The 13,900-nt window shown below is 52.6% G+C and overlaps 2 protein-coding genes across 5 annotated transcripts in view; one reads left to right on the plus strand and one right to left on the minus strand.

The window, feature by feature from the left end:
- Positions 1-10,688, plus strand: part of LOC107195731 — a 32,723-nt gene extending 22,035 nt beyond the window's left edge. For all 4 annotated transcript variants that reach the window (XM_025047297.1, XM_015589921.2, XM_025047295.1 and 1 more), the window contains one exon: positions 6,522-10,688. In XM_025047297.1, coding sequence (XP_024903065.1) covers positions 9,442-10,503 — 1,062 coding nt within the window. In that variant the 5' untranslated portion in view covers positions 6,522-9,441 and the 3' untranslated portion in view covers positions 10,504-10,688. The remainder of the gene's footprint in view (positions 1-6,521) is intronic.
- The window catches only part of TNRC6A (trinucleotide repeat containing 6A), a 126,050-nt gene that overhangs the window by 98,314 nt on the left and 13,836 nt on the right, over positions 1-13,900 (minus strand). Inside the window, exon 2 of the mRNA XM_025047294.1 lies at positions 11,187-11,311. The gene's annotated coding sequence lies outside the window, so the exon portion shown is untranslated. The remainder of the gene's footprint in view (positions 1-11,186; positions 11,312-13,900) is intronic.

Raw genomic sequence — 13,900 nt, forward strand, 5'->3', positions numbered from 1 at the left:
GTGAATAAGTGTATGTGTGTGTGTCAGTGTGTCAGTGCGTGTATGTGTATGAGTGTGTGAGTGTGTGACTGTGTGAGTGTGTGTGTGAGTATGTGTATGAGTATGCATGTGAGTGTGTATATGAGTGTGTATGATTGTGCGGGTGTGTGACTAAGTGTCAGTGTGTATGAGTGAGTGTGTCTGTATGAGTGTGAGTGTGTGTGAGTGTATGTGTGTGTGAATAAGTGTGTGTATGAGCGTGTGTGAGTATGTATGAGTATGTGTGTGAGTGTGTATGTGTGTGAGTGTGCATGTGAGTGTGTGTGAGTGTGTGAATGTGAGTGTGTGTGGAGATGCTGCTGGCTTCCATCTCTGTGTCACCGAGAGCTGACGACCGGCCAGGGGCTGTTGTGTTGCTGCCACACGCAGGAGAGCATGAAGGAGCCGGAGGCTGGTCTCAAGCCCCTCGCTCTGACCGTCTCCTGCCGCAAAGGGCTGCACAGAAGAGACCACGAAGAAAGTAACCTAGGAAGTCTCCTGAGGGCACGTGTGGCGGGCAGAGGTCCGCCCTGCCTGTCCCCCGCCCCGGCCGCCACTTCTGGCTAAGAGGGCAGCGGGAGTCATCTCCAGCGAGCCATGCGATGGGTCGGTTGGCCTTGTGACGAGGGCCGGGCCGGGGCCAGCTTCCAGTGACCACCTGCCCCGCCCATCCCCAATGCAAAAACCGACAAAACAAAAACCCAGCGAGCACACCCAGTATTTTTTTCATTTTGGGAATGAACTAGAAATTTTCTAAAGTTGACAAACCAGAAAGTGGAGCCTTAAAATATTATCGGAAAGTATAAAGCTAAAAATGACCAGCAAACACATAGATACAAAGTCAGGTGAGCAATGCAAGCCTAACGCTAATATCATATTATCAAAGAAAGAGGAAATGTGTCGAATAGAAACATAAGATGAGAGAATTCCAATAAATCATATCTGTTATTTCAACAAAGGTATGTGGAGTTAAAAAGACAAAGATGATGAAATGAAAGAGAAAGACTCTGATTGGGTTGAAAAAGCAAAACCCAGAACACGTCAGTCTCTGGCGAGGCTGGAAGGCACGCACGAAGCACGCCGAGGACGGGTCTCAGAGAGGAAGCGGGGTCCGTGACCTCCACGGCGGACAAAGTTGAACCCAAGGGTGAATGAGGCAGTCGAGACCGATGGGGACACTTTGTAAGGACAAAGGCCATGTCCGCTCCGCAATTAGGCTAAGACCCCAGTGACGCGAGAGCACAGCTGACCACAGCGGCAAGACGGTCGGAGCGCCCACCTCCACGGCCAGCCGGGTCCGACGCGCTCCCGCGGGGCTCTCCGCCAGTCCAGCAGGGGAAGGAAAGCGGCAAGGCAGATCCAGAGGGTCTGGGTGTGTCTCTCACAAGGCTGACGTTGCCGCTCTGGGTCGAGCGCTATACACGCGGATAACAGAGGACACAGCTTTTCGAGGGAGTGCCCGTGGAATTTTTATAACAACAGACTCCCTATGGATTGGGCCACGAAGAAAATCCTAACAAAATTCAAAAAGTCGAACCAGTACAGACTGTTTTCAAGTCACAATACAAAAAAACGAAAACAAAAAACACAAACAAACAAAAAACAGAAACAAAAAAACAAAAAACAACCCAACAAAAACAAAACCCCCTAGATATTAGCAACAAAATTAGAAAGAAAATAACCTACCAGCTTGGCGGGGGAGAAAGGCGTAGGAAGAGAGATCAAAGAAAAAATTTAAACCCAAAATTTCTCCATTTCTTGAATAATAAAATAAATACATATCGAACCCTATGTTCTATGGCCAAAGCTGGGTTGTTAAGAAGAAAATACATCGGTTTAAACAAATCCATTCGTAAAGCAGGCACGAGAAACAGAAGATGCGACGTTCGATCGGAGAAGTTACGGGAAGAGCGACCGACTACCCTAAGAAGTCAGAAGGGAGAAAATAATAAAGGAATCAGCGAGTTAGAACGCAAAACAAATAAAGTCGAACGGCTGATCCAAGAACTCTTTGGGATGGAGCCAGCGAGAGCAAAGCAGTTAAACTACGGAGTGAGCTAATAAGAAAAAGGGGCAAGTCCCCCAAACAGTGTTGGAAATAAGGCAGGGGGACCAGCAGACAGGAAACCAGAAGACTTAGCACCTAGCAAAACTTCGTGCAATGAAATTTGAAACTGAAAGCAATGGGGTGATTTTCAGGGAGTATTTGATAATGTGCTCCACCCGGCCGATGCTGTCCTTTTGGCTCGAATAAACTCTCTCTTTTTTTTAAGATGGTTTTCTAGAAAAAACATAAATAACTATGCCCAAGGAAATACAACGTTGGAAATCCTAAAACAGTAAGCAGGAACAAAGCTGAGGACATTATCAGACCCAGAAGGCTTCTGGGAGGAACGCTTAGAAACGGCCAAGAAGCAAGCAGCTCTGCTTTTATGTAAATTCTGTCTATGCTCGAGAAAGGGGGCTCGTGTTTTCTGTGACGGCCACATTGAAACCCGAAAATCATGTCACAGAAGCCACAGACGCACTCACTTATAAACGTCGTATCTTAAATAAGGCATTACTAAAGAAAACCCAACAGATTTCGGAAAATGTTCAGCGTTCGAAAATCATTAATAAACACTGTTCACCCTATATCTTGGTTAACAAGAAGTAACATGAAATAACCCCCAAATTTTCATGTTATCAGTATAAAATCGAGAAAATGCCCTCCGACAACTTTCTAAATCTCAACTCTTATCTCTGGTTAACCCCTGCCCTTTTTTTTGGAAAAAGTATCTCCAGATTTTGAAATATGCACTCGATTTTCCTTGATAAATCTTGCTAGTTTTATTCTATTGATCTTGTCAAAATCCAGATCAAGAATTTATTTAACGTCTGCTTCTTTCTCCTGTTTAATTCAGCAGTGCCTGCTTTTATCACGATTGATTCCATCTACCCGCTATTTTAGTTCATTTAGCTCTTTTTCGAACCTCTTTTTAAAATCAGAAACTTATTTATTTTCATTCTTTCCTAATAAAAGCATTTAAAATTATGACTTTGCCTCTGATTACTGGGGTGCGTACATCGCATCGGTTTTGAATGGTAGCGTTCTTTTTGTGTTATTCTGTATATAAACAGAAACTGTGGTTTTAATTTCCTCTTTTCTCCAGAGTAATTTATATGGGTGATTTAAAAACTCTAAGTCTTTTGATTTTTTTCACGAGCTTGATGTTATTTTACAGTTTGTTTTTATCAGATGATTCGACTTGTACAATTTCTGCCTTTGGAATTAAGTTTTCATTTGGCCCGATATATTAATTTTTATGTGTTCTCTGCATATTGGAGAAACACAGGTATTTTTGATATGTATTTATTATCTAACATGTATTAATTTCATCATTCAAATCCTGGTTTTCTTAAATTTTGTTCTGTCAGAATGAGAATAGTTTATCTCTTGCTCAATTTTGGTTTTGTCCATATTTCTTATAATTGTATAGAGATAATTACTTTTAATCCCCACGTTCTTTGCCTGAGCCTTGTTTTAAATTTGAGGCGATACATTTAATGGCACTTAATGAAAAAAAGCAGCTCTGAGTTAAAAGGCTGCTGACTCCAGCTCTTGTGAGAATGCAAAATACTGGTTTTACTCTGATAGGTCCCTTCCTTCCTTCCTTCCTTCCTTCCTTCCTTCCTTCCTTCCTTCCTTTCTTCCTCCCTCCCTCTCTCCCTCCCTCCCTCCTTCCCTCCCTCCCTTCCTTCCTTCCTCTCTGACAGTGCTTTGCTTTTTACCTCATAGGTGTTCGGATGGGTTCCTATCTTTTAGGGGGTTGTACCTTCTACTGTAAAATAACGCTCTGTCCAAAACGGCTGTGGTTACATGTCCTCCTTCCTCTAAAATTAACGTTACCATTTGGTGTCCTTTGTTTTCGTGTTTCTGTTGTAGTTTAGATCAATCCTGCCTTTCCCCCCTTCATGCTTTTGATGGGGTACGTCTCTTGGAGACACGCTACAGCTAGATTTTCAAAGTTTGGTCTAAAGGGCTTCGTGTTTTATCGGGGTCGGGTACGTCCTGCGACCTCTGTCTCGTCGGGTCTTGCCATCCTCGTCCCGCTTCATTCTCTCTGCGGTTAACGCCCGTGTTTGTTTTCCCTCCGGTCGTCTGCACCACGGACCCTGCCGTCGGTGGCGTCGTTCTGAGTTTTACGGATGAGCCATTTCGGGCTTGCTCACAGGCGCACGTCCGCTGCCCCCACGGTCCGGTTTCCCTCCTCCTGCCCTGGCAAAGGCTGGGGTCTCGGGGAAGGGGGGACGCGACCCCGGTTCAGGAAATGCTTCAGAGCCAGGGGCGCTCCGAGGGAGCGCGGGGGTCCTCCGGGCTCGCTCCTTTCCTAGGATTCTTTTCCCGGGCTGATCTGTCCGCTCGGTCAATGCGGGCGGGCTGAGGGTCGCGTCCACTAGCCCGTCCTGCAGGCCCCGGGGTACGGTCGACCCTTGGGGCTGCAGAAGTCCAGACCGGGGTGTCCTTTGACCCAAAGCTGGGTCGCTCTAAGATGAAAAAGAGCAAATCGGGGATCCCCAAGACTTGGCCTGTTTCCTTCCCTTTTCCTGAGGAAGATTCTGGTATTCGTTCCTCTCTCTGCCTGTTGGACCCTAATTACCACTTAATCAACATCTGTATTTCGAAGGGAAAGAACAGTGGATGCAGAAAAGGACTCACGGGAGCAGCTGGCGGCCGGCACGCCGCGGCCAGCGGGTCGGACGCCAAACGGGACCGTGGTCTGGAGGCTTCCCACGCAGCAGCAGTTTGCGGCAGGTCACCTGGGCGCAAGCAGCGCCAGAGGCCAGCCCTGGAGGTCGGCCTTGGTCATCGGCCTTGGCCACCGCTGGGCACATGCTGCGTCAGGTTACGGAGAGGCCGCCCTGCAATCTGCACATCTCCTCTCCACAGGGTTACTCCTGACATACGCGTTAAATATTATAAGCACGTGATAACAGCTGCTGAGACGCTGTATAATCTGTATCGCAGTTAATTCTGTTTAATTGGTGCTTCTGTTCATCTTCCCACGCCTGTCAAGGCCCCCCATTCTTAAGTTCCTTTTTCCGAATTAGCTTTAATTATAGTGGTAATGCACAAGTACGTTCCTCTCATTAAATCTGAGTTAGCCCGAGTTTCCCCACGCCCTCCGCCAAGGCACAGAAGTCACCATTCTAGCGTGTTTGTCTGTCATCTATCATCCATCATCAATCTACCTATCATCTATCACTTATCTATGGATCTATCTATCAACTGTCTATTATCTAGCTACCTATCTATCTATCATCTATCTATTATCTATCATCTATCATCTATCAATCATCTGTCTAATCTATCATCTGTCTGTCTGTCTATTTATCCATCTAATCAATTTAAAATGTGGTATTTAAAAAAAACGAAATCCCATTGTACAACTTGCTTCTGCCCGCTCCGCACCCGGCAGTGTGTCGTAGACACCTAACCGCACACAGCTCACCCCTGAATGGCACAGGGGTTAGAGGCACCGACCCCTCTGCAATGAAAAATCCATGTATAACTTCTGACTCCCCAAAAACGTAACGACTAATAGACTGCTATTAACGGAAGCCTGACCAACGACAAAAACAGTCCACACACATTTGCATGTTCTATCTGTTCTAGACTGCGTTCTGGCAATCACGTGAGCTAAAGGAAACGTTATTAAAACGATCGTAAGGAACAGAAGCACATTCACGGTAGTAACTGGAAAAACTCCTAAATCAGCGGCCCGCACAGCTCAAAGCCGCGTTGCTCCAGGGTCAGCCGGACCTACTCACTCTGTGGCACAGAATCCCTTAGAATACAGGTGTCACAGCTCTTGGCCGTGAGCCTGCGAGGCCGTCATGGGGGCGGGCATTGTGAGCCACTGCGGCGGGGCCGTCCGGCCTCCGGGCACTCAGCACAGTGTCTTTGGGGAGGGGACCGAGCCGTGGGTCACTCAGACGGCTCACGGCGGTTGTTGCGTTGTGTGTTCCTAGAGCGATGCTCCCGACACGCCAGCCACTAGCCACATGTGGCCACAGAGCACACGAAATGCAGCCTACGCCAGTGGAGAACAGTTTACAGCTTTCCTGCACTTTTACCATTCCAAAACTTTATCAGCCTGAGAGACTTTTTTCCATCCATACGTCGGTAGGACAAACAAATAATTGCGCTCTAATCAATTGCGTTGCATAAAATATTGTCGTTATGTTGGAGGGCGCGTGCTGGGCGCATGTAACATAGGCCCTGTCACTGGTCGGCCTTTGGCGCACGGTTCTAGGGTCACATGTGAGCCCGTCCCCAATCTAACTGGTTTCCACCGATTCTGCTCGATTTTTCTGGGTGCTGACCTAACACTAATGTGCTTCCTGGAATATTTTATGCAGACAGTATGAGCTGCATGACGCTTTTGTAAATCGCCACTGGTAATTAACTCAAAATACATACGATTTTAGTTATAATCTAATTCAGTTATTTTTCTACGTAGGAACACACTTTTAAATTTACAATGGCGACGTACAACAGAGATGCGGAATAATAAATAAAGAGAGACTGGAAGATGGTACTTGACAAATTTCACGACAAATGGCCATCGCGATCGGCTGCGGCAAAGAACGAAAACGCTGTGTTTGCTGTGAAACAAACGTGAAAAAATAATAACGTGGAAAATACTGAGCCATCTTCGGCAGGTGCACAGCGAATTCAGTAAGCAGTTTTTTTTCTCAACATTCAAGAAAGAATTGGTGTAGCACATGAAGAGACACCCAATACCACTTGTCGTCGGGGAGACGCAAATCGAAACACAGAGAGATGACGCTTCTCGTCTGTGAGGACGTCTATTACCGAAAACAAAAAGCAAAGAAAAAAACAAACAGATAATGAGTGTTGGTGAGGACGGACTGAAACCTCGTGCACCGCTGGGCTGGGCGGGGGCTGGCGGGGAGGGCAAACGGTACGTCCGCCGAAGGCAAGTCCTCGAAAAATTACACGCAGACGTGTCACACGATCCGACAATTCCGCATCTCAGCGTACGGCGGGGAAGCGATGACGAGGTCTGAGTAACGGTCGGTACGCCCTCGGTCACGGTCACGGTCACGGTCACGGCATCTCAGTGCACGCGGTCACGGTGGCCGCCTTCACGACAGCTCCAAACGGGACACGACGTGAGTGTCCAGGGCAGGGGGATGGGTAGGCGGACGTGGTCTGCGCTTGCAGTTCCATGGACACGAGGCTCCTTGATGGCGTCAATTCTAAGGGACGCACGGTAGAAGAGTGGGGTGCCCGAGGCCGATGACAGGAGGGAGGGGGGCGAGCGTTCAACGGGGACCGAGTGTTCGTTTCCGAAGATAAAAAAGCCCCGGAGCTGACAGCGGAGACGGCTGACGACAACGTGGAACCACTCACTGCCACCGAGCCGTGCGCTTAAAAACGGTTAAAATGCTACGTTATGTTATGTGTATTTTACAATAAAAAAGAAAATCTGATGAAATTAGTTGCCTGAAATTGAAATAAAATGCGGAACGAAAAAATTTTCAATAGGTTTGAACCAGATCAGAGATGGTGATTTTGGCTGCAAAATGAGGTGGATTCTTGCACATGTGCAATTTTTAATGGACAGATGGTGAAAGACATTATTATTTCAGTTGTAAAAAAAATGCAGACGATTACGAAAGAGTAAAAAGGTATTTTATAAAAAGTAAAGAATCTTCAATTAAGCTACAGAAAAGAACTCATCAAAAATAATTATTTCAAATTTTTAAAAATAGCAAATTTTATCTGAATCATGGCCATGAGACTCTGCCCAGTGAATACTTTGGGTACATTTAGCCTTAAAAGTCTTCCAAAATTATGAAGAAACATTGGCTTCAGAAAAACAAACTGTGCCGTAGATTTTTTTTTTTTTTGAATCATTTACATCTGACAAGAATTTTGGTGAGATATATTAAAAAATTAGTTTCACTCATGCCAGATGGTGTTCAGTCAACAATCTGGATTAATCGAAATTTCAAAACAAGAGACCGAGGGTTTCCTCATGGCCTCGTCCCTCCGCATGATACGTACTGAAAATATCTGCTCGTTTGCAGAAGCAGACGGAAGCGGCAGGGTCGCAGCCGTCAAAACTGCTCGGCGGACACGCTCGAGCGCTGCGAGTCGCCAGTGTATGGAATGTCACAGGGAGCGCTGCGTGTGACGATCTGCGTCTTCCTCCGTGTCCCTCCGTTGAGCCCGTTTTACTGAGATTCGTGCCACTGGCAATTCTGACTCGAGATGTTCTCGAAATGAAAGGAAAACTTACCAAATGTTTAATAAGCAACGATAAAATATGGCGGCGGCATTATTTCTGCTTTCCTCAGGGACGTCACGGCACATGTGAATGAGACAAGTCTGAAGCTTCCCTGTCCCCTCGCGAAAAAGGCACACGAATTTCCGCCGAAATGGAAACTTCTCAAAATATAATTGAATAGCAATGCTTTTCTACGTTTTCTCATATGAATCGATGTGCAGAATAGTTTTAATCGTGATGCCAGCGTTATGTAAATTATCTGCAAAAGTCATAAGAAAAATTCGAAGACTGTTTTGTTGCTATCGATAAACTCAGAGTTACTTTTCAGTTCATCCAATACCCTTTTCCATCCCGTGTTCATCACACTGAGTGGACTCAGGCGTCTGTGAACTGTCAAAACGTGGACAGACGCGGTTTTGAAACTGACATGCTTTTGCTTCAAACGCTTCTAAAAAAGATGGATTTGTTCGGTCAGCGTGGAAGTGATTAAAGGAAGATGATTTTCTGGTACCCGAACTGGTAATTGGAAACCTTTTAAGTCTGCTTGGAACAGCTTGGCTATGTGATTCTGCTTTCTCAAGTGTAAATATAAATACGCTCAAATATTTCCGGTGAAAATTCACCGTCCAGATTGAGGCGTGCTGTGAGCATAGAACACGCCAGGCAGCTCAAAGACTCCACCACGACAAAACGGACGTACCCCATTCATAACGGTTTTTGTATCACGTGTACATGGGCATCGTGACGTTTTAGAAACATCAGGTTAAATAAGACGTGATATTAAATTTCACCCGTTTCCACCTTTTACAATGTGGCGACGTGAAGGTTTTAGATCGCGGCTGAGGCTCACGCTATTATTCTACTGGACGGCTCTGCTCTGGGGTCTGAGTGGAGCAGAGGCAGGAGGGTCGTTCCTGGGACAAACTCAACGCGGCGTCAGCGGCAGCGTGCGGACCAGACTCTCTCGTCCCCCAAACTGTGCTGCAGTGACAAGCAGGGGGATGGGAAGGGGACGCGCAGGGGCACAGGAAGGGGATGGAGCGTGGGGTGCAGCCTGAGCCCTAATGGAACCAATGGTGGGTGGGGTGGGAGCGGAGGGGGGCCCCGGGAAGACCGAGCCAGGATGCAGGCGGGGCCTCCACGTGTCCCCATCGTCCGTCCAGAGCTACAGGGTAAACGCCGGGGTTCGCCTGAGAAAACGACTCTCGGGAGCCATCAGCGTGTTGGCACCAGAGGGGGTTCCTGCAGCAGAAGCAGGGCAGGCACGGCCGCCCCCTCCTTCCTCCTGCGTGGGGCGGGGCCGACACGGGCTCAGCTTCCTGCCCCCTCCTTCCACTTCCTCTACAGACCACGTCCCGTGGTCGCCATCAAAGGGATGGGTTCTGTCCTTCATCCAGAGAGATGTAAAGGCGTCCCGTCCCCGGCTGCCACCGCAGGCTGGATTATAGGCTCAGGTCAGAACGGGCGCCCGCAACCAAATTGTCCTCTTAGGCCCAGCTCTAAGGGCACCTCCCCTCTCCCCGGGCGGGGTCCCGACGCGGTGCGATGCTCGGGCAAGGACTCGTTCCTCCCACAGGCTGGACTGGTCCCGGATGCCCCACTCAGTGGCCGTGGCCCTGTTGTCCGCCCGCCCACCGAGGCCCACCCCTGCCTGGCTGACCCGGGTCCCAGATGTGGCCACGGCCAGCTCCCCACGCCCATGCTTGGCCTTTTGGAGTCTGACTGCCCACATGAACTGCCAGTCCCTTTGGACCCTCCGTCCCGTCTACGGATCCGAGCGTCACGTGGTCTTGGCCTCGGTGCCGCCTGCACTGTGGTCACTCCCCCGGCTGTCTGGTCCTCTCGGGAGCCGGCAGACCGCGCCCACCGCCAGCCACCCATTCTCGGCTCCTCTGCGGCGATCGTCCGGTTATTCGGTCTCCTCTGCCCGCAAGCGTTTTTCCCCGAGGGACCCAGTGGAACCGAGAGGTCAGTGTGCTTCTTTCCGGCTTTTATGTCGACTGACACCATTTCAGTTCGGTGGTCGTCTCCCGCATGCCCCGCCCCCAGCTCTCTCTTCCGCCCTCTGCCCGAGACCAGCTTCCCCGGACGCCTCCCCCCGGAGTCCCGTGAGTGCACGGGTGTCTGCTCATTTGATTCACCTGACGCGGCCCAAGCGCCCACGACAGGGCCTGGCACACAGTAGGAGCTCAATACATGATCACCGAACACATCCAGAAGAAGCCGTGGCTCGGAGCCCTCGGAGGGGCTGATGCATGATGGCTGTGACGAGCGCCACGCCACGTAACGCGCACCGGTGACATGGATGGCAGCGTGGAGAGTCTGCCCCCTCCATACAGGAGCCTGGACACCCCGTGACACATCGGCAGCGGGCGGACACGGAAGCGGGAGCTTCGAGCGTGGTCTACATTTTCCGCAACCCCTGCTGGCCCCCCTGACCAGCCGCTCGCCTGGGTGCCCTGCCAGCCCTTCCTCCTAGCCCCCGACGGGAGCCCCGACCAGTCTTCCCGATCTCGCTCCTGCCTGACCCCCGCTCGCCCACTACGAGCGGCCGCTGACTTTCCCGACATGTGAACTGCGCTGGGGACAGCACGGGTGTCAGGACGGCCGAAGGTGACTGGACACCGAGCTGTTTAAAGGGGAATGACACAGCCGGACGCGAGGACAGGTGCCGCGGGCTGCGGGTCTCGTTGTGGGATCGTCAGGGCTCAGTTCCAGCCTGTCCCCTCTCTCCTGCCCAGCGTCGACGTCATCCCTAAGTCGTTAACTGTGAGAACCGCGAGCTGGCGCTGCCCCTGCTTCCTCCGCGGAGAGGCCGGGCGGCTCTGGGCCCAACGCGCGGCGCCCGCCCCTCGTGGGTGACGCTACCTGTTCCATTCCCTGGGTGGCGGCACGTCACGTACGCCGGGACAGCGGGCTCCCGAGCCGGGCTCTGCCACCGGCTGCATGGCTTCTGCAGGTCACATGGCCTCCCTGGGCCTCCGCGGTCGCACCTGGGAAACGGAGGGGTCGCATCGCATTAGTGACTCTCCACGGTCCACTCTCCCCGCCTCCCGAGCAGGTGTCGACCTGCGAGACACACACCTGCACGCGGCGCCCGGGAGCGAGGAAGCTTCGTCCCTTTCTCGTCCGCTCCGGAAAGCGAGGGCGTGACAGAGACCCCGGGGGCGGCCTCGCCACTGTCCTGACCCGGGGGCCGGCGATCCGCAGGCCGGGGGTCAGGCCCAATGCGCGCCCGGGACTGCGGCGCCCACGTACGGACTAGAAAGCGGGAGGAGACGGCGTGAGGCAGGGAAGCCCAGTTAGACAGCGAGGAGGTCGCCGTCACCTCGGCCACTTCCATCCTCACCGTGCACGTGTGCAGCGTGACCGGCTCTCTCGCAGAGCCCCTGGCTGTCCCCGGCCCTGGGCGAAGAAATGGCATCACGGCGTCGGCCACCCGGTGCCTCCCTCCGCCCCACGGGCCGCGCCACCGGAGGCGTGTGGCACCGATCAGTGCTGTCTGCTTTTGTTCTATGTACACAGAGCCACGAAGAAGACTCGCTCCCGCGTCTCGCTTCTGCTCGACGTGCCGTTCGCCGGGGCGCCGCCGAGGAGGGAGCCCCAGCTCGCGTGTTTTCATTTCCGTCTGAATTCTCTTCGAGCGCAGTCCCGGCCTCCCCTCGTGGGACCCCACTTCCCACGGTGACCGCGGCTCCCTCCGCCCCGCCCGGCCCCGGTCCTCGCTCTGACCACCGTCTGGCCCCCGACACACCCTGCGCGTCTGCTCTGCCATTTGCCCCGTGCCCGGAGTGCAAGTTCCACGGAGCCGGCCGAGTGCCCAGTTCCTCTGGAGCAAACGGACCCCAGCTACTCGCGCCTGGTGCCCAGCACACCCACAGCTGGAGGGAGCACCGAGGTGCCCAGGCAGGACGGACGGCTCAGAAACTGCCACCAAGTGTCATTTAGCAGCAGAGGCCAACCCGTGGTGGGGCTCACTGTGACATCTGTGCCACCATCGCGAACAACGGTGTGAAAATCCTCCGTGAAATGCTTGCAGGTGAATCTTAGAAGTTTATTAAAATCGAAAACGAAAGAAGTCCGAAAGCGTCTATCGACAGGACACACCCCGAGGATGCTGGGAAATTGGGTGCGAATGTTCTCGCTTTACAGGCTTTTGCATCTTTTAAATTCTTAACGTTAACGGCCATTGGTCCGGTGATTAAAAATGAAAGCATAACATGCCGCAAGTCAGCAGAATTTATCCCAGGGCCGTTAAAACCGCTTCGTATTCACGATTCGATATTAACAACATCACGAAGCCATGCGGCGCCCTACAGAAGTCACACACTTCATACAACAGTGTGAGCGCTTGGCTTAGAGTCAGCACTCGAACGAGTCTTCTCTCAGTGGGGAAGTGCGGTGACGAGCGTGGCCAGGTGTGAAAACGCGCGTAGGGGCCATGGCGACGGAGCGAGGCCCGTGGCACCCCCGCCCTCCCCCCACCCCCCTGGCTCGGCAGCGGACATTAGGGTCCTCATGACCGCCCGCGGCGTGGGGAAGCCTTGAAAGAATGTCATGGACGGCAGCGTGCCTCTGTGCTGGGTTATCGATCGAATCTCCGCACGCGTCACGGAGGGATGGAGCAGGCACGGGAAGTCCTTAGGGACCTTGAGTCTTCGGCGGAGACGGGCACAGGAAACAAACAGACAAATGCAGACGGACGTGACCTGTGACAGTGACCGAGGCCACGGCGGGGCGAGCGGGTGAAGGTGGTGAGCGTGAACGGGGTGCACCATCGACCACGTCTTTGAGGCAGTGTGTGAGCTGGGGGCGGGTCTGGGGGGGCCCGGCAGACCCACGGTGGCCCAGGCGCAGGGCGCGGAGGGTATGAAGTCCCCGGGCTGGACCCCGCCCGGCACCACGTGTGCCAGCAGCCACTGCGGGCAGTGGGGGAGAGGGACAGACAGGCCACGCGGCAGGGTCTGCAGCTCGTTTTTCAGGAGAAGGGACGTCACAGAAAGGTTCTGAGCCATGGTGCCACGTCCTCTGATTTGTGATTTTAAAAGCCCGGTCGGTGGTGGGCGGTGAGGACAGGCGTGAGCGGAAGCGGGCAGGCCGGCGGGGGCCCCGCGAAGAGTCCAGGCGGGAGATGACAGTGACGTGGGCGTAACAGAGGGGTTGGGGAGCTTGGCGTCCAAGGGAACACGGGTGGGCCTGGCCGGTGTCGGCGGTGACAGCGAGGGCCTCCGGCCACACGCCCCGCCGGCGGGGAAAGATGCTGGGCCCAGGGTGGGGAAGGGAAGGCCGTGTCAGGGGGAGACTGAGAATTCTGGTTGGGGCCTGTGAGACGGGGGTGCCCGTCAGATGCCCCAGCAGGGGCGATGAGCAGATGACCGCAGTGGACACTGGACCTGTGCTTCTACCAGCCTGCGGCGCTGTTCACAGACGTGAGGCCTTGTCACGGAGGAGGGGACCGAAGTGGGGTGAGGCCGCGGCCCGGCCGGAGCCTGGGGTGCTCTAGCATCTGGGCGCAGTGGGCTGGACCGAGGGGGCCGGGCGAGGACAAGCAGCTGGAAGGGGAGGAAAAGCCCAGGAAAGCT

This window comes from Pteropus alecto, unplaced genomic scaffold (genome assembly GCF_000325575.1).
Source record: "Pteropus alecto unplaced genomic scaffold, ASM32557v1 scaffold15, whole genome shotgun sequence".
Taxonomy (NCBI): Eukaryota; Metazoa; Chordata; class Mammalia; order Chiroptera; family Pteropodidae; genus Pteropus; species Pteropus alecto.